Here is a 19210-nt window from a genome sequence, read left to right as displayed (position 1 = left end):
GAGAGGAGTGACCCGTACAGGACAATGAAAGAGTGAACTCACTTTAAAGTAAAACAAACCACTGGTAAAACCTTGGGTTGAAAAATGCGGAGGATTCTGGATGGGATTCTAGATTTCAGTTGAACCCAACATCTCAAAGGGAAGCTCACTACAAACCGCCAGGCTTTTCTTAGTTTCCTGCTGAAGCTACTACGATTCTCAAGTTCTCCATCTGAACCCACCAATCCGCCCAGCTGGCTTGCTGAATGCAGAACCCCTTTGGAATCACGGCAAGGAAGTCCTGCTTCCTCTCTACTGCTCAACAGAAGCACAGACACACACACCTCAGCCCTCAATGGGAGCAATCAGGGCCTAACCTTTGCTCAGACAGCCAGAGATTGAGAGAAGTAAATGGAACTGCAGAGAAGAAAGATGGAATCTACCATAAGCCTCCGAGGTCATTCTCTAGCGCTTCAGATCAGTGCTTTGCCAGAAAATCCAAACAGAAGTACACTGTGCAATGAGTCAATGAGGGAAAGCCGAAAACAATAAGAAAGAATAAGAAATCTTTAGGGAACTAGCTGTAGCAGGGATGTGGAGGCAATCCACCAATATCATCATCACAAGACTTAATTAGCTCTTCCCAACAGGGTCTGACAACCACTTGGCTTCCTCTTCTACCCCATCACTTTTTCCATCTGTGCAAAAGCTTCATTCGTTCTGCTTCCTTCCAGTCCTGGTGACAGATTCTCAGAGGGGCTTTTATTTCCCTTTTTCAATTAAGCTCAGGCTGTGTTTTAGGAGAGGTGCTTCTGTAACATCCAGAAGGAAGTGTGTGCTGTCTGGGAGGGAAATCAGCTGGACTGCTGGGATACTAGTAGCAACACTGCCTGTGGCTAACCTTTCTGATGCCAAAGCTTTGGAGACAAATTCTACCAGCTATAGGTGCAAAATTGCTGATGAAAGCTTTGAAGTTCAGTGGAAAGAGTACCCCTAACCTGCATAACTATTTGCTGATCCTAAATTGCCCATCAATACAGTGATGCTCCTCACCCATCCGACTGGTGGAAAAGTAGCCAGAATTGCAGTCACCATGGATGGTAGAGTACAACTGCATTGAGCCAAAACTGCCTACCTGAAAGGTCTGTGTGGCGGCTGGCTTCAAACTGGGTCTTCTTAATCTGGTACTGCCCGTTAACGAAAAGCAGGCTCTTGTCCAGGGCTTCAAGATCATTGGCTAGAGAGAAGGTGTCATTCACAAAGGGTAGGTCAGGATTTATGCCCTGGACCTGCTGTCTGAAATCGAGAAAGGAGAAAAGAAAATGAACCATATTAGAGAGCACCGTCTGTCCGTCTTATGTGTATTGCGTGCAGAGAGCCCAGCTGAGATCAGGGTCCCATTGTGCTAGGCGCTGTATACACACAGCAAGAGAGAGCTGAGAGTTCCTGCCCCAAAACTTTTGCATCCGAATAGATACCAGACAAAAGATGTGAGGGGAAAAAGAGGCTTAGGCAGGGGAAAGGATTTCTCCCGATCATAGAGGAGGTTGGTGGAAGAGCCAGGAATGCATCCTCAATCCAAGGCCAGCACTGCCTCTCTGCCTTATCTGTCTGTCTAATCATCTGGGGCAATAATTTCCCTAGGATGACCTGTGCAAACAATGGGAATGAGGGGCTCACAGTTTGTTCTACCCAGTCTGTGGATTAGGAGGACAGATAGGTTGGCAGGACGAGCACTTATGGCAGGACCTCCAAATTGTGCGATCACTGAGCCAAGCAGACGTATTTTAAACTGAAGAAGAGGCAAAAATGTTAGTGGGATTAAATGTGTAACACGCTAAGTGTGTATATTGAGCCCCTCTCTAGTATCAGGTCCACACAGGATAAGAGCCTCCTACTGCAGCCAGCCCAGGGAGTTCTTCCTTTCGCTCAAGTGGTAGAGGCCGGTATGGGGTTCTGGGCACTGTGAACAGATCATCTGTACAAGTGAGGAGGAGTCCTTTACCTGATTGCAGTGAGCATGCTGGACACCTGACCCAGGCCCTGCTGCGTCACTAGGGGGTTGCCGAGGATCCCCTGAATCTGCTGAACATTGCCTTCTGCTTCCAAGACGCGAGTGCTGAAGCCAGCGCCCCCTGTTCCCAGCTGCAGTCGTGAGGTGGAGTTTCTCAGGCTGACTTGGCGCAGGCCGAACCGGCGAATGTCGCTGTCGTAGGCCTGGAAGCAGGGGTGGCATGTCTCGCAACGGGGGTAGTTGCTGCAGTAACCCCGCTGGCACTGGTCGCAGCGAGGCCCGGTAAAGCCAGGGCGGCAGAGACAGCTGCCTGTGGTCTTGTCACACCCCATCCCCTCCGTGCCCTGGAAATTGCAGTCACACTCTGTTGGGTGGAGAGGGGGAGGTGAAAGCCTGTGACAGGCAAGGCAGTGCTGCTAAATCAGATCCCCATTGTATCCCACTTCCCCTGCATGGACCCTCTGTGGAAAGGAATTAGAGTGGTGAGCCCCAACATCTCACACCTTATCCAGGATGCAGGGGGGAAGGCTCTGGCATGGAAGGTGGCAGGAAAGGACCCAGCAGGAGGCAGTACTAGACACACGGAGGGATGGGAAGAGGAACAGAGACACACAGGGGGGCTGTTCCAGAGGGGAATGGTCTCGTCTACCAAAAGCAATAAGGTTTTGAAGTGGCAGGACAAGGGCCAGGAGACATTTTTAGAAACAATAATTCCCCGGTACTGAAAAACAGTGATAAACAACTATCGTACGGACCTCTGCATCCTGTCCTGACGTCACCATAGGACCCATCTGGACAAACCCGCAGCTGGGCAGCGGAGCAGGTACGCCCCACGAAGCCTTCCCGGCACTGACACTGCCCTGTGAACTACACCAAGAGAGGCACATCAGCGGGGAAACAGCTTTGAACTATGTCTGCAGGGGGACAGGGGGAAAGCCCTCCCTCGCTTGTTCTTGAACCAGCAAATCACACCCCCTCGTAGCAATGTCCCTTGGTAACAGGACTAGTGTGCAGAGTCCCCAGGAGTGGCAATCCCATTCTTTCCCGGGGGAGACTCAGCTACTTATTCAGCCCAAGTTTTTCCCCCTCTCACTTCCATTTCACGTCTCTCTTAGTGACGCCCTTCTGCTGCAGGGCCCAATGCTGAACTTAGTCACCCCTGAGTGCCTGAAGTTACACCCCTACCTCCACACCGAAGTGCCTCCATAAGGGTATGTCTGGGCTCTGAGCTCGAGGAGACAGCCCCGCGCTAGCTCTCATCAAGCTAGTGGGAGTATGTGTCCTGGCGTTGGGAATCACACTCCCAGCTCAGAGCACAGACACCTTACGAGGCCTGAATCCTTCCAGCCCCTGTTGGCTTGAGCACTTTTGACAACCCACATCACCAGTGTTTGAAAACGTTGGCCCAAGTCCCATGCTAGCTGTGATGAGAGTTCTCCTCCCCGCTGCATCTCCTGCACGCAAAGAGCTCTCTCTCTCCATTACCCAAGCCCTTCTGCTCCGACACATCGGCTCCGAATCTTTACTAGGCCAAGGGCGAGAAACAAAGAATGTAGCACAGGATTTGATGTTTCTGCCATTGGAAGATGCTGACCTTACAGACTGTAGACAATGCAAATGCAAGGATATTACCATATCTCAGATTGACAGTATCGGGGCGGGGGGAGGGAATTGGGGAGAGATCATCAGCTGACTTTAAGGAGGGAGATGCGAGTCCTTAGACACGTGTCCCCACACTGCTCTGACTGGTGACCATAGCTTGAACCATTCTAGGGGCCCCCACAGCCTCTGAATCACCCTCAGTATCTCAGACCCCTGCAGTGCCCAGGGGAATGCAGAAATACTGACTTTCATTTCCCTCAGTCTCCACTGTGCATGCCCAACTCAAAAAGGCCCCTTTCCAATGCTTGTATCAGCTGCCAGTCCTCTGCAGCCAGTGGATCCATTGCATGTTCCACTCTCCCAACAAGGGGACGGTAATTAAGGATGAAATACCGGCCTGCTCTGCTTTAAAAGCAGATGATTTTGCAGGCGCATGCTGCCCCTTATCCTGCCCCATACAAGGGCTAGGGTCAGTCTGCAATGAGCCATCCCAAAGAAAACTCCAATGTACAGTCCTTGGAGAGAAACACCCTCTTTCTTTTACAGGGGAAAAGAATCAACTGACACCCAGTTCTCAGGGACGGCTCTAATGTAAAAATACAACCTAGCTGAGACTGGATTGTGACTCAAGAGACTGGGACTCAAATCCCTGCTCTGCCACAGACTTGCTGTGACCCCTGCACAAGTCACTTAGGTTCCCTGTGCCTCAGTTCCCCATCTGTAAAATGGGGATAATAATCCTCCCTTTGTCAGTATCCTCTGTGTTGACTGTAAGCTCTTTCAGGCAGGGACTGTGTCTTATTACGTGTCTGTGCATCTCCTAGCGCAGTGAGACGCCAGTCTGAGCTAGCCCCTAGGCATGTTTGCAACACAAATAATAAACAAATAATGTTGATTCCAGATTTCAAACAGCCCCATGTTCGAGATGTTCAGACCTCAGGTTTTGGTTCTATGTAGGACAGAGGAATCAACCACAAAAACTGGATCTGGAGTCGATTCTGAATCCCCAGTTGTTTGATTTTAGGACCCACCTCTGATTGTTACAATTGGCATATTTTTCCTAATATATAACCTGAATTTTCCTTGTTCTCCTCTCACTGATTAATGAGGATAATTAGTCCCCCTTCTCCCACAGCTTAAGAGCTCCTATTAGGATTTCTTTGCTAAAGAGCAGACCTTTAAAATGGCTTAGCCTTGTCTTTGTAATTACCGGTTTGCCTTCCTGCACTGCATGAAGGGCATGATGGACTACAGACAATTGCCGGGTGCTTTAGGGACACGTGATGCAGCCCTTTCCTAAAGGAGAGAGGCAGGTTCCATAGAAAAGTGGCAAGATGAGACCATCTAATAAGTGGTCTCAACTCTGTGATCACTCGGTGGCACAATACCATGTCACCGCCCCACACAGCAGGGGCCCTCGCGTGCGCTGCTGCTGGTGACATCCTCAGCTGTTCTAATAAACCAGCCGGACCAGTTCCAGTCTCAGAAAGATCCATTCAAGCCAAGAGCAGTGCCAGCAGCATTAACAGGATTATTTTTAGAGGTGATTGAAAAACAGTGGGGAAAGAGGGAAAACTGTAAAAAGTGCGCTGAATTTTTTTCCTCCTTTTTTTCAAAATAGAAAGTTCATCAAAATTTTGAAATTCATGGAATTTCAGCCAGTTCTAATTAATATCATTTCCCCGCACTTGTCTATGGTATTTATATGGTCCCCATTACTATAATATCTGAGATCCTTGCAATTGTTAATGTATTCATCCTCATGGCACCTCTGTGAGAGCTGTAATCCCTATTTTACAGATGGAGAACTGCAGCACAGAGAGACACAGTGACTTGCCCAAGGACACACAGGATATTGGTGGCACAGCAGGGAACTGAACCCAGGTCTTTCAAGTTCTAACCTAGTATCCTGACCCAGCATCCCACCCACGGCACCAAGCTAATTGTGCTGTTACACAGCCATGGTCACTAATGGTCTAGGTGCCGTTTGACACAGGGCGTTAGTGGCTACTGACGGGGCAGACGGAGTGCAAAGTGCTCCCCGGCAGCGTTACGTGAGATACAATGACCCCAAGGGTTGCAAACTGTGCCCTGTAGCATAGTGTCTGTCCACGCCCAGGATTCCCACACTGCTGCTGCCAACTAGCTCCCTAGGATGAAATCTGGGGTCCGTACCTGGTTACACTGTGGGCTGAAGGAGTTGCGAGGGTCGCAGTTGCACGGCTGACAGCCTTGGCCGCTGGCGATCTTCCAATGATTGGCAGAGCACTGATCGCAATTGGCTCCCATCACGTTGGGCAGGCAGAAGCACCTCCCTGTTTCGTCGTCGCAGGGTGCGTCCTGGCGGGTCCCCAGGGTGCTGCAGGCACATTCTGAAAGGCAAGGGGGCTTGTTCAGCCAGCTCTGTCGTTAGAACTGGGCGATGACCACTCCAAGGCCTGGGGGTTAGTCGGGCTGCTTGGGGGACCAGATTCCTGAAGGGATGTCTGCTTTAAAGGGGAAATGAGCATGCAGGAAAGGTGCAAGAGTGGGGTGAGTTCAGAGGACCACAGGACGGCAGCACAGGGACAAAGCAGGCCTTTCTCCCAATATTCAGAGTCAAAAGGAGGCAGCTTCTATACCACTGCCCCTGTGCCAGAGCCTGGTGACATCGGTGCTACGTATCCGGTTTAATACAGTAGTGTCCTGTCAGACAATGCACCATGACATTGAGGTTATGACTCCAAAGTCTCTGTGACCCTGGGGTCCCCCCTCCTCCAGCCCTATCCAGGGCATGACAAATGCACGGAGATCATTGCATCCAGTTTTTGCTGAGCTTGTTCCCCATGCCAATGACTGAACCTGAGCCCATGCTGCCACCTGCTGTAGCAGGGAAACCGCCTCGCTGCAGCACGGCACTGTCTTTCACAGCTGCTGAGGCATTTGCAGAATCCAGTGTGAGATGCACAGGACTAGCCGGGCGCGAATGTGGACCTGGAGGTCCTGGTTCTGTTCAAACGAGCACGCAAGGGTGAGAGTGCATCACACCCCCCACGCTCCGAACCACCAGCCGGCGAGGCTCATCAGAACAGGTTTTCTCACCTGGCCCCAGAGGGCCCGGCTTGTTGCCAAGCTGAAAACCAGTTCTCTTCCTCAAGACTGGGACACAGCCACTGCAGGGGCTGGGTTTTGCAAATCTTCGCTGGCCGGGTCTGCAAGCCCCACCCCGAGGCTGGCTTGGAAGCTGATCCCATTCAAAGCTCTCCGGGAAGCCACGTAAAAGGGCTGGGTTGGACCCACCTTTCTGTTATGCCCTGGAACCAGGCAGCCAGGACGCACCATGAAGAGGCCTCTGCTCCAGGTTCAAGCACTGACAGAAAGCTCAGGGTAATTCTGATTTTACCCAGACAACTATGTTCCCCCACCACCTTAAAAACCCACCTCTCCTAAAGCCAATGTGTGCATCTGCTTTCCAAGACTCATTCATTTCAAGGCCAGAAAGGACCCTTTGATCACATAGTCTGGCCTCCTGCATAACCCAGGCCAGAGAATTCCCTGTTGCCCCTATACTGAGCCCAGTAATTTGTGTCTGACTAAAGCATCTTCCAGAAAGTGGCGGTAGTTTCTGTGCTCACGCACTGTGGCATCCCAGGGGGTTGGCATTGGTGAGCTGGGTGAACCCAGGCTTGCAGAGATGGCAGCGGTCCCCTTGCACGTTCTCCTTGCAAACGCAGCGTCCGGTCAGAGGGTCACAGCTGGACCCAGGCACCGTGCCGTCCGGGTCACACTCGCAAGCTGAAAAATACACACATTACATAAAGAACAGCGACAAGGAGACCACGGAGAAGTCGCTGGGAGTGGAAGGGGCAGGTCTCCCAAGGAGATGGCCAGTGCCCAGGGAATGCCACTTACGCAGACAGGCTTCCGGATGGGTGACATCTTGCCGCTGGTTGCGGAAAAAGTAGGCCTGGCAGCTTTCGCAGTTCCTCCCCGCTGTGTTGTGCTGACAGTCGTCGCACACACCTCCACTCACCCCACCGCTGGCTTGGTACGCAGCTGGGTCAAAATGGCACGTCTCCGAGTGACCGTTGCAATTGCACCCTAGAAAATGAGGAACACCCCGTTTAAACGCTGATCATTCAGAAACCACCAGCAGCTGGAGTTCTTCCAGCTCGACACTAGATGGCACTCTATCCTCGTGCATCACATTCACAATGACAGGTTTCAGAGTAACAGCCGGGTTAGTCTGTATTCGCAAAAAGAAAAGGAGGACTTGTGGCACCTTAGAGACTAACCAATTTATTTGAGCATGAGCTTTCGTGAGCTACAGCTCACTTCATCGGATGCATACCGTGGAAACTGCAGCAGACTTTATATACACACAGAGAATATGAAACAATACCTATTCCCACCCCACTGTCCTGCTGGTAATAGCTTATCTAAAGTGATCATCAAGTTGGGCCATTTCCAGCACAAATCCAGGTTTTCTCACCCTCCACCCCCCCACACAAATTCACTCTCCTGCTGGTGATAGCCCATCCAAAGTGACAACTCTTTACACAATGTGCATGACAATCAAGTTGGGCTATTTCCTGCACAAATCCAGGTTTTCTCACCCCCCCACCCCCCCACACAAATTCACTCTCCTGCTGGTGATAGAGTTACCAAAAGCAACTACAGCATTTGCTCAAGAAACTTCCTGAAAAAGCACAAGATCAAATCCGCACAGACACACCCCTGGAACCCCGACCTGGGATATTCTATCTACTACCCAAGATCCATAAACCTGGAAATCCTGGGCGCCCCATCATCTCAGGCATTGGCACCCTGACAGCAGGATTGTCTGGCTGTGTAGACTGCCTCCTCAGGCCCTACGCTACCAGCACTCCCAGCTACCTTCGAGACACCACTGACTTCCTAAGGAAACTTCAATCCATCGGTGATCTTCCTGATAACACCATCCTGGCCACTATGGATGTAGAAGCCCTCTACACCAACATTCCACACAAAGATGGACTACAAGCCGTCAAGAACACTATTCCCGATAATGTCACGGCAAACCTGGTGGCTGAACTTTGTGACTTTGTCCTTACCCATAACTATTTTACATTTGGGGACAATGTATACCTTCAGATCAGCGGCACTGCTATGGGTACCCGCATGGCCCCACAGTATGCCAACATTTTTATGGCTGATTTAGAACAACGCTTCCTCAGCTCTCGTCCCCTAAAGCCCCTACTCTTCTTGCGCTATATTGATGACATCTTCATCATCTGGACCCATGGAAAAGAAGCCCTTGAGGAATTCCACCATGATTTCAACAATTTCCATCCCACCACCAACCTCAGCCTGGTCCAGTCCACACAAGAGATCCACTTCCTGGACACTACAGTGCTAATAAACAATGGTCACATAAACACCACCCTATACCGGAAACCTACTGACCGCTATTCCTACCTGCATGCCTCCAGCTTTCACCCTGACCACACCACACGATCCATCGTCTACAGCCAAGCTCTGCGATACAACCGCATTTGCTCCAACCCCTCAGACAGAGACAAACACCCACAACATCTCTGTCAAGCTTTCTTACAACTACAATACCCACCTGCAGAAGTAAAGAAACAGATTGATAGAGCCAGAAGAGTTCCCAGAAGTTACCTACTACAGGACAGGCCTAACAAAGAAAATAACAGAATGCCACTAGCCGTCACCTTCAGCCCCCAACTAAAACCCCTCCAACGCATTATTAAGGATCTACAACCTATCCTAAAGGATGACCCAACACTCTCACAAATCTTGGGAGACAGGCCAGTCCTTGCCTACAGACAGCCCCGCAACCTGAAGCAAATACTCACCAACAACCACATACCACACAACAGAACCACTAACCCAGGAACTTATCCTTGCAACAAAGCCCGTTGCCAATTGTGCCCACATATCTATTCAGGGGACACCATCACAGGGCCTAATAACATCAGCCACACTATCAGAGGCTCGTTCACCTGCACATCCACCAATGTGATATATGCCATCATGTGCCAGCAATGCCCCTCTGCCATATACATTGGTCAAACTGGACAGTCTCTACGTAAAAGAATAAATGGACACAAATCAGATGTCAAGAATTATAACATTCATAAACCAGTCGGAGAACACTTCAATCTCTCTGGTCACGCAATCACAGACATGAAGGTCACTATCTTAAAACAAAAAAACTTCAAATCCAGACTCCAGCGAGAAACTGCTGAATTGGAATTCATTTGCAAATTGGATACTATTAATTTAGGCTTAAATAGAGACTGGGAGTGGCTAAGTCATTATGCAAGGTAGCCTGTTTCCTCTTGTTTTTTCCTACCCCCCCCCCCCCCCAGATGTTCTGGTTTAACTTGGATTTAAACTTGAAGAGTGGTCAGTTTGGATGAGCTATTACCAGCAGGAGAGTGAGTTTGTGTGTGTATGGGGGTGGGGGGGATGTGAGAAAACCTGGATTTGTGCAGGAAATAGCCCAACTTGATTGTCATGCACATTGTGTAAAGAGTTGTCACTTTGGATGGGCTATCACCAGCAGGAGAGTGAATTTGTGTGGGGAGGTGGAGGGTGAGAAAACCTGGATTTGTGCTGGAAGTGGCCCACCTGATGATCACTTTAGATAAGCTATTACCAGCAGGACAGTGGGGTGGGAGGAGGTATTGGTTCATATTCTCTGTGTATATATAAAGCCTGCTGCAGTTTCCACGATATGCATCTGAGGAAGTGAGCTGTAGCTCACGAAAGCTTATGCTCTAATAAATTGGTTAGTCTCTAAGGTGCCACAAGTACTCCTTTTCTTTTCACATTCACAATAGCTCTTAACTATAGTGCAGCATTTGGAAGCTGGCCCTGCCAGGTTGTGTCTTTGAGGGAGGCTGTTGCTGAGGCTGTAAGCTCCTTGGGACAGGGACTAAGTCTGGGGGAGGGCTGTCCAGCGTGTTAAGGCCCTGATCCTCATTGGGTCCTCTATGCTCTACAGCAATCCTAATATAGCATAATATAAAATAAATAACAGGAGCAGATATTTCTGGGACTGGTTTTGCAAAAGCCATATTCGGATGGTTTGGATCAAGGTCTATTATTATTCTAAACCCCCAAGTTGTTCAGATGAATGGATTCAGATTTTTGCCCCGCTCCAATCATTGCAATGCAATTAGCTTCTTAAGAAGATTCAGAAAATTCTCAGTGTCCAAGTTAGTTCTAGCCATAAAAACTTGACATGCTTTTCCAAGCTGAGCACAGACAGCGTGGGAGAGAAAAAGCCAGTCACTGTGGGTCAGGTCTAATGGTGAGAACCACCCATTTTTAGATGGTGATGGGAAATAATAAAAAATAAAGGGAATTAAATTCATTGTCCAGCCACAGCCCCAGAGTTACATCAGACAGATTTCAACTGGTCTGAGGGGTTTGGCGAGGGTAAGAGAGGGAAAGAATGGCTGGACAATGGACAGACATACTCCGGCATTCATTGGGGTTGTGGTCCTCTGCCGGCCTCCAAGGCTGGTCATTGTAGAAAGCTGCACAGTGATCACAGTGTGGGCCAGCCGTGTTGTGCTGACACACACAGTGTCCGTGAACCTGGAACAGAGAGAAAACTTCACAGCCTATTCGCAGCCAATCTGTTAGCTCACTGTGACACACACGCACACCCCTACCTCACTGGCAGTAGCTACTCCTTCTGGCCCCCCTGCTCATTCCCCGGTGAGAGTCACCTCTTCTTCCTGTCAGTCTGTGAGGACCAGAGCAGTGTGGGAACAAACTGCTGCTAGGAAATAGATGTAGATATGGCCTGATGCTGTTAACATGAATTCCCAGCAACTACACAAGGTATCTAATGTCAGGGGACGAGTATGTACACTAGAAGCCAGAAGCCTGTAGTGGTGAATGTCATCTAGGTATGAAATAGAGTCAGCTAGGAGCTTCTGGGTCTCCTGGAGCCAGGGAAAGTGAAGGCTTGCAGTGGCAGAAGGTGCAGTTACACCCTCACTTCACCGCTGTGATGTGCAGCCTGAGCGCTGGTCTACATTACAGAGTTAGGTTGATGTAAGGCAGTTTACGTCAACCTCATTCTGTAAGTGTCTACACTAAAAAGTCGCTCCCGCCGATGTAACTCGCCCACTACCCCGACTTATCTCCACCTCTGTGAGAGGTGTAGCGCTTAGGTTGACATCATTAGGTCGATGCAGTGTCAGTGTAGACGCTGGGTTGTTACATCAACTTGCTGCCTTTCAGAAGCCATCCGACAATGCCCCACAATGACAGTGAAATCAGTGCAAGCGCTCCTGTTGAGGACGCGCATCGCCGATGCAAGGAGCATAGTGTGGACATGCAAAATCAGTTTAATTACTGCGGTGGCTGTAAGTCAATGTAACTTAGGTCCACTTAATTTTGTAGCGTGGATTTGCCCTGAGTAAGAATCCGTGCAATCAACAAGCACCACTTCGTAGACATTTCCACCTTCCTCTTTGTGCATTAAAACATTACACACTGTGTGCTTTGCCCTGGGAAAACTGAGCCAAGATGATTGCCAGACCTGAGCAAGCAAAAGAGCTCTGTTCTCCTTGGATCCTGTATCACTCCCCGCATCCTCCTAGCTCAGGCAAAATGGATCAGCACTGTCCCTCAATTGGCATGGGGCCTGTGTTAAGCAACGTGCAGTGCTCCCTCCCTCCTAAGGGCTGATCGTGCTGCTGAAGCACCGCTGACCGTCCCTAGTACCAGTGGAGGGACAGGAGGCCAGGACTGGGACAGGAGCCTGGTGTTAAAGCTAGAACTCAGGGATGGTGCTGAGAACTGACACAGCAAAGCACTTGTCCCCTGGTTTTCCCTTGTGCTCTCACCTGCATCACGGCATTGGGGTCTCTGGAGGGAGTACAGCGGTCTGCGTGTCCATGGCAGAAGCAGCTTCCCTGCACTTGCATTTCTGTCACAGCATAGAAGGCACTGGGTGAGCGGTAGCCCTGCTGTGGGAGGCGAGGTAGCTGGGTGAAGTTGACTCTCAGGTTGGTGAATTCTCCCAGGTCTGTACGGGAGAAGAGGACAAATGAGGAGGAAGCAGCAATGAAGTCACAGGCCAGCAGGGCAGGGAAGCACATGTGGCAGAGAGAACCAGTGCCACAACCGGCATTAGCTGGGCCCCGTTGTTGGCAGCATCAGGATAGAGATCAAGGAGCAGAGAAGACTGAAGTATTCTCCCACCCATGGGATGTACGTCTCTCTCTTTGGCAGGTCTGAAGCATTTCTGTGGGACATTGCGGGGGTGGGAAGAAGAGTGAGACCGCTGCTGTGGGGACTGTCCCTGCTCTGTGGGTTCATTGTTTAGAGGTGCCAACACAGCACCTACCACTAGGATTAAAAGATGCTTCAGAAACAAAGCACCTCACAGTGCCATGTCATTGCAAAGGCTGGCTCATCTCCAGGGTCCAGCAGCCTCCAGCTGGTGCTGAGCACCTACAATCTCCTCCTTTGCAAATCTGTAGCTGGAAGATGCGCAAGCAACCCTGGGAAACCCCCCTCCTCCAGGTATAAATGAGGAGATGTGCATACGACTGATGCTTTGGCTGTGAGATGTGGTGATGCCGGATGCCAGGTCAAGGGGGTTGAATTTGACCTGAGGAGAAGAACAGAGAAGCAACAATTAAGATGGTTAAAGGAAAAAAAATATGGGTCTTTCTTTTCATCTCCCAACCATCTAAACAATGAAATGCCCGCTCTGGAGCTGCCTCCTCTGGAGAGTAGCAGTTCCTGAGCACCATGCTGAAGGGCAGATTAACATTGCTGAGGAATCAGCAACAATTCCACCAAAATGCCCAGCTGCTCACAAGTCATTTGGTGCTTTTATACTTGAAGGAACATGAATCTTCCCATGGGACACTCCCTACGCTCACTAGCCAGTCTCACACCCTGCAGAACATCAGCAGAAAGGTCTCTCTTGCTGCATCTGGGTGATGCCAGTATCAAACTATAGACTATGGGCTGAGAATGCTACTGGGAAGAAAAGGGTGCTACTGGGCAGTTGAGAAGGCAAAAATGGGGAAGCTAACTAGGTGTTGAAACAATAGATGGCCACACAGCTCAGTTTGCTCTGTGTCTCCACAATAAGAAAGTTGAACAACCATTTGGCTAGACCCCCAGAGCATGTAAATAGGGCAACAACATTCCTGTGTTTTATTAACGGCTGAAGAAGATATAGAAAGTGGAGGTGAGCTCTTCAGTTTGTTAATCACAGAGCTGCATTTGGTTCAACAGCCTGCAATGGGCATTGTGTCCCTCCCTAGCTTCTCCCGTCCTTTTCAGATCTCCCAGCTTTCCTCTTAACCCAACGGGGAAGAACAACTCCCTCCACGGCAGGGATTACTGGGGAAAATTCTATGGCCAGTGCTATTCTGGCACTCTGACAAGCTGATCGTGGTGGCCCCTTCTGACCTGTGAATCTATGAAATGCCGGGGTGGCCAATTCCAGTCCATGGGCCATAAGCAACCAGAGGTTTCCATAATCAGCCCATACTGTGCTCATGTTGAATATGAAGGTGCAGCCCAGAGAATCTACACTTCCCAGTATGCGGTGCTCTCAAAGGCTTGTTGCTTGGACCAAGACAGAGCATCACATTCTGGGAGCACTAGTTTTCATGGGAAGCTCCTCCATATTCAGGATGAGGTGGCTGCAGTCTGCTCTATTTTATGGCCTTCTGGGTCCTGGCAGGTTGCTAACATGGCCCTCCACGTGGGCCTAAGGCAGCGAGTATCTCAGACAACGTACCTTCCCCCCATGCAGAGGGTGCCCCTGGTGGCTCTGCAGTTCCTGACAGCGCACGTCCTGCCAGCTCTGGGGGGAGCCTTGGGGGATCCGTGGAAAGGTAGCGGCGCAGTCAGAGGCCAGGTACTGATAGATCGTCCAGGTCTCGCCAAAGTTGGTGGAGCGCTCAATAAGCATCCCCACGGGCAGAGGCGCCTGGAAAGGGGTGGGGGGCAGGGGGAGGATGAGATCGCAGAAGTGCTGAGCACACACAGAGCAAGAAGCCCATTTTTAATTCCTCAGACCCCTCTCCTACGTGCAGTGCCCCGATTCTCCACGCATCTCCCTTTCCCTCCCCACAACAGAACTCATCCCCTCACAGCCCTACTTCTTTCTACAAAGCCTTCCCCACGTGGGCCAGCTCCCTCTCTATCCTCTGCCACTAGCCAGAGCCTGCTTCCCCTGAAGCCTGCTCCAACTCAACCCCTCTCCCTGTGCTCCTGGCCTCCCTCCTGGCTGGTTGGCTGTCCTGGTCAGGAACCAATAGGGATGCACAGGCCGCAGATCACTGAGTCACCTCTAGAAAACAGCCAATTCTTTATGGACGAATCAAGGAACCAATCATACAAATACAGTGGAAGAAAGGAGAGAGAAAGAGAGGTGTGTGCGCACATCTGTGTGTTTTCACACTCCGTTTCCAAATACACTTTTTAAAGCAATAATAAACCGAGCTCTGAAAGGAGCAGAATATATACTGGTGCCTTCGTGCCCAGGAGAAGACATTTGTTTGCCTGTTTGTCTCATCTGGAGCCTGGAGGGGGCTATAGGTTTACATTCTCCTCTGCTTGCAAGGGCCCATGGGCTCCTCCCAGCACAGTTTACAACCCAGTAACTAAAATGCAAGCTGCTCACATACCCTGAAGTCCAGCAAGATGCTGCTGAGCTGGAACTTTTTGTCGAGATCCAGCTGCAAGGAGACCTGATTCACATCTGAGGAGACACAAAAGGCCAGTTTTCAGAGCTGCAGACCTCAGGAAGTTTAGAAAAACAAAACCTTTACCCATCAGAGTCAAGTCATTCATTTTCCTCTTTGCTTGTAACCTGCCAAAACCAAAACCCTGTTTGCTGAATCCACAATCCTCACCCTGTCATTTCCATCATTATTAACCATGGGGGCCCCTGGGAAATCCACTGGCATCCTTCTGGTGAAAAGCTGGTGCTTTCTAAATGGCTCTTGTCCTGTTTGTATCAGCGATGGGTTCCCACTGGAGCCCAGAGCCAAACCACCACTTTGGGAATGTTCAGGTCCAGATCCAAATCCACAACCAGAGCTGAACTTCATGGAGCCAGATCCTCAGCTGGTGAAAATCAACAAAGATCCATGGATTTCACTGGGATTCTTTATACCAAAGGTGAGTGTGAGGAGTTTCACTGTTGTGATTAGAGCTGGTCGGGGATTTTCTGATTAATTTTTTTTTAATCAGCAGATGCCAATTTGTCAAAACAGAAACTTTTTGTAGAAATGTATCAGTTTGGATTAACATTTTGTTGGGAAGATTTCTCAGGTGCAGGATGTAATTTCAGAGGAGTGGAGAGCCACAGAGACCCACCAGAACAGACAATACCCCAGAGCAGGGACTTGAAGCTGGTTTCCCAACCCCACTTTCTTACCAGCTGTATAGAGAGCTATAGATATGGTCCTAGCAGACCATATGCCAGGGTTTATTCCCTGAAATCTTTTAAGGCATCCGTAATGGAGACTTGTAATTATGCTAATAAACTGCCTGTCATTTATAAAGCGAGCAATGCTAGCTATATCTTCCCAGGATATCAGTGATCACACCCTTAAGGTCTCTGTGAAAGCCAGCTGCAGCTTCTGGGATGGATCCTAGCAGCTTGGAAGTGAATCCAATACCTACCATTCTGGGACTGCCACCAGCGCATGTGTCCTTTGGAGGAAAGCATGTTCTCCACCCGGTGACTGTTGTAAGCATGAGGCAGTCGGGAATCGCATCGGCAGCATTTCATCCTCCACTGAAAGGAAAAGGAGGGCAAACATCAGATCCTGACTATGGGCCCGGCCCCGCAAACTCTGTAGCAAGTGGAAACTCAATTCTGTTGCAAAATCTCTGGATTTTGCAGTACTCTGGGCTATTCCTATAACCGCACTGGCAGGAAGACATGAGATAAATCCATATGTTCTATTACATCAGGGACTAAGAAAATATAAATGAATAAGCACCATCTCTTTGCTCAGATTGCTGGCCACCACCAAACCATTAAGGGAAAACACAGGGTTTTCCAGCATTGCACCATGAGGCTATTGCACTGAGACTCAAACAAACCACCCAAGCTTGAAAACTGGTGCATAAGATTCCGATAAATGGCCACACTCAAGAAGACAGCTTTCTGCACACTTAATAAACAACCTGTGTGATTTTTTGGACATTTGGGCCAAAGTTTTCAAAAGCAGCTGCTAATTTGGGGTGTGTTTGTTGTTGTTGGGAGCCCATCTTGGGCCTGATTTTCAGAGCAGCTGTGCAGCACGTTGATGCAATGGCTTCTGTAATGGCTGGCAGTTCTCAGCCATCTCCAAAAGGTGTTGGAGGTTTGCTCTGGCGATACGTCCAAGAGTTCGGCCCAGAAATGAGACTGTAAATCCCATGAAGTCAGGAGGGAGGAAGGGACTCAACTTTTCCAGTTATTTATTTGTATGGTGGTTGGGCCTGGAGACCCCCAATCAGGGACCAGGGCTCCATAGTTCTGGCCACTATACAGACACACACACACACAAACCAGCAGACATGACAATCCCTGCCCCAAAGAGTTTATAACCTGAGTAGCCCGAGTTACACTTAGTCATGCCTGCCTCGTGGCTTGCCAGCTTTTTGATGGAATTTGTATCTGGAGAGGCCGATGGTTAAAGCTCACCTGGCTCTCCCCTGATCTTGGGGGCTGTTCCCCCTGCACTGAGCCTAAAGGTTGCTCTAACTTGCACAAAATGCCAACAATCATCAGCATGGCACTGGGCTGTCCCAGCCACTCCTTTCCTCCAGCCGCACCTGCAGCCTGGAAGGAGAGTAGCATAAGAATCCCTACAGCAGCTCTGTGTCACCAGAGAATCACCACTTAGGGCAATCTTCCTGGGAGTGGGTCAGCTGGATTTAGGGCGCAACTACACAAGCAATGCAGCTGCTTCGCACCAGGAAATGAAGCCCAGTATGTCCTTGTTTAGCAATGAGCTCTTCAGTACAGAGAAGAGACCGTTCTGTGGTCTTCCACGGCGATAGAAGCCTTTGGGCCTTGCCCATAGCTGATGGCTGCACTGGATGGTCTGAGGGACGTGCCGTGTGTTAAGCAGAATTCTCAGTAAGGAACTCAGGGTGACCACAGAACAAGTGTAATAGGTGCCCATATAAGACAAGGCCCCAAATATCAAGACTGTCCCTATAAAATTGGGACATCTGGTCACTCTAAAGCAACTAGTCATACTCCTGCTCTCTGCTTTCCGCGTTCCATGAACAATCAACCCGCCTGGGTGGTGGAGGGGATGTTGTGGAATGGAATACAGGAATGAAGCACACTGCGGGTGAACAGATGTCGCGGATCTATTCAGTCCTGCAAGCTCTGGAGTTAGCGTTGCCAACTCTCCAGGATTTTCCTGGAGTCTCCAGGAATTAAAGATTAAGCTTTAATTAAAGATTATGTCATGTGATGAAATTTCCAGGAATACATACAACCAAAACTGGCAACCCTCTCTGGAGCCTTGGCTCATACAAACTCCAGAATCCTATTCTGCATGTTGCCACAGCACCACTGGGCCTCCTTGTGACTGGCATGATTTGAATTTGTTTTGACAGATTTGAGGCATGTGCAGGAGAGGGGTGCAGGGTGTTTATTTTGATGTTTTATACCCAGGAAACAGTAGTTCAAGTCTCAACTTAACACCTCTGGGTTCTGGTGTGTGGCAAATGCAAACACAAATCTTAGCCTGAGTGTCAGCGGGCATTTAAATGGTGTCATGATGTTGGTGATGAATGTGTGTCACTCAAGCTGGTCAGGAAACTATGTATTTTCCCTCCCCCGCCCCCAAATGTGGGGATTTTTTGGTAACTGAAAACCAGTTTTTTGGGTTTGACAAAATCCCAAATATTTTAACTAAAAACTTTTTTGTGTGTGTGGCAAAACTTTTGTTTGCAACAAAACCCCATTTTTCAACTACAAAACTTGTTGTTCAAGAAATTCCACCAACTCTAGACCCAAGCTCTCAGGGTCAGTGAGCCTTTTCCACATCATCCAGTGGGGCTGTCTGTCTGGGTGAACAGAAAGGCCTTTATCTAAAATGCTACAGCTTAGCCCAGCCTTTCTTCTCCCTCTCCCTGTCAGCGGAGCAGAGTGCAAACAGCTTAGTGGGTGAAAGGTTACTGGGTGGAAAGTCAAGCGGAGCAAAGTTCATCCCTTGAGAGTGTAATTCAAGAAGCAAACTGACACAGCAGTCAGGCAATGTGGGGTATGTACAAAGGATCCATTACAGGCTGGTTTCTAGAGGTGGGGAGAAACAGGGACTTTCGGGGGCACACAAATATGCAGGGTAAGAGCGATCGGGCAGAGCTAACGCCGTTACTTTTGGAAAGCCTTTTGGGTGGAGCACGCTTCGGCTTGGTTGTATGTGTATGCAGTAGAATTTGGTGGAGTAATCCATGCAGTAGAATTTGATGGAGGGGAGTGATAGGGCACCAGGAAATAGGATAACAAGAGCAGCAGCAGGGCTGATGCGGGGAATCGGTTTGCACAGGAGGAAATACTTTATAGAGGGGGTAATACAGTTATAGGTGGATATCCCAGCTGAGATGGATGTTAACGTGGTT

The 19210-nt window shown here is 49.5% G+C and overlaps 1 protein-coding gene across 4 annotated transcripts in view; it reads right to left on the bottom strand.

Moving 5' to 3' along the window:
- LAMB3 (laminin subunit beta 3) overlaps window positions 1-19210 on the bottom strand; it is a 51400-nt gene that overhangs the window by 12136 nt on the left and 20054 nt on the right. For all 4 annotated transcript variants that reach the window (XM_073319942.1, XM_073319944.1, XM_073319941.1 and 1 more), the window contains 12 exons: window positions 16262-16376; window positions 15259-15332; window positions 14367-14558; window positions 13154-13217; window positions 12448-12629; window positions 11065-11185; window positions 7487-7675; window positions 7214-7369; window positions 5771-5967; window positions 2749-2860; window positions 1985-2357; window positions 1115-1275 (listed from right to left, as the gene is read on the bottom strand). In XM_073319942.1, the coding sequence (XP_073176043.1) occupies window positions 1115-1275; window positions 1985-2357; window positions 2749-2860; window positions 5771-5967; window positions 7214-7369; window positions 7487-7675; window positions 11065-11185; window positions 12448-12629; window positions 13154-13217; window positions 14367-14558; window positions 15259-15332; window positions 16262-16376 (1936 nt within the window). The remainder of the gene's footprint in view (window positions 1-1114; window positions 1276-1984; window positions 2358-2748; window positions 2861-5770; window positions 5968-7213; window positions 7370-7486; window positions 7676-11064; window positions 11186-12447; window positions 12630-13153; window positions 13218-14366; window positions 14559-15258; window positions 15333-16261; window positions 16377-19210) is intronic.

The sequence above is a fragment of the Lepidochelys kempii genome, chromosome 21 (genome assembly GCF_965140265.1).
Source record: "Lepidochelys kempii isolate rLepKem1 chromosome 21, rLepKem1.hap2, whole genome shotgun sequence".
Taxonomy (NCBI): Eukaryota; Metazoa; Chordata; order Testudines; family Cheloniidae; genus Lepidochelys; species Lepidochelys kempii.
This window is presented reverse-complemented; position numbering and strand designations above follow the sequence as displayed.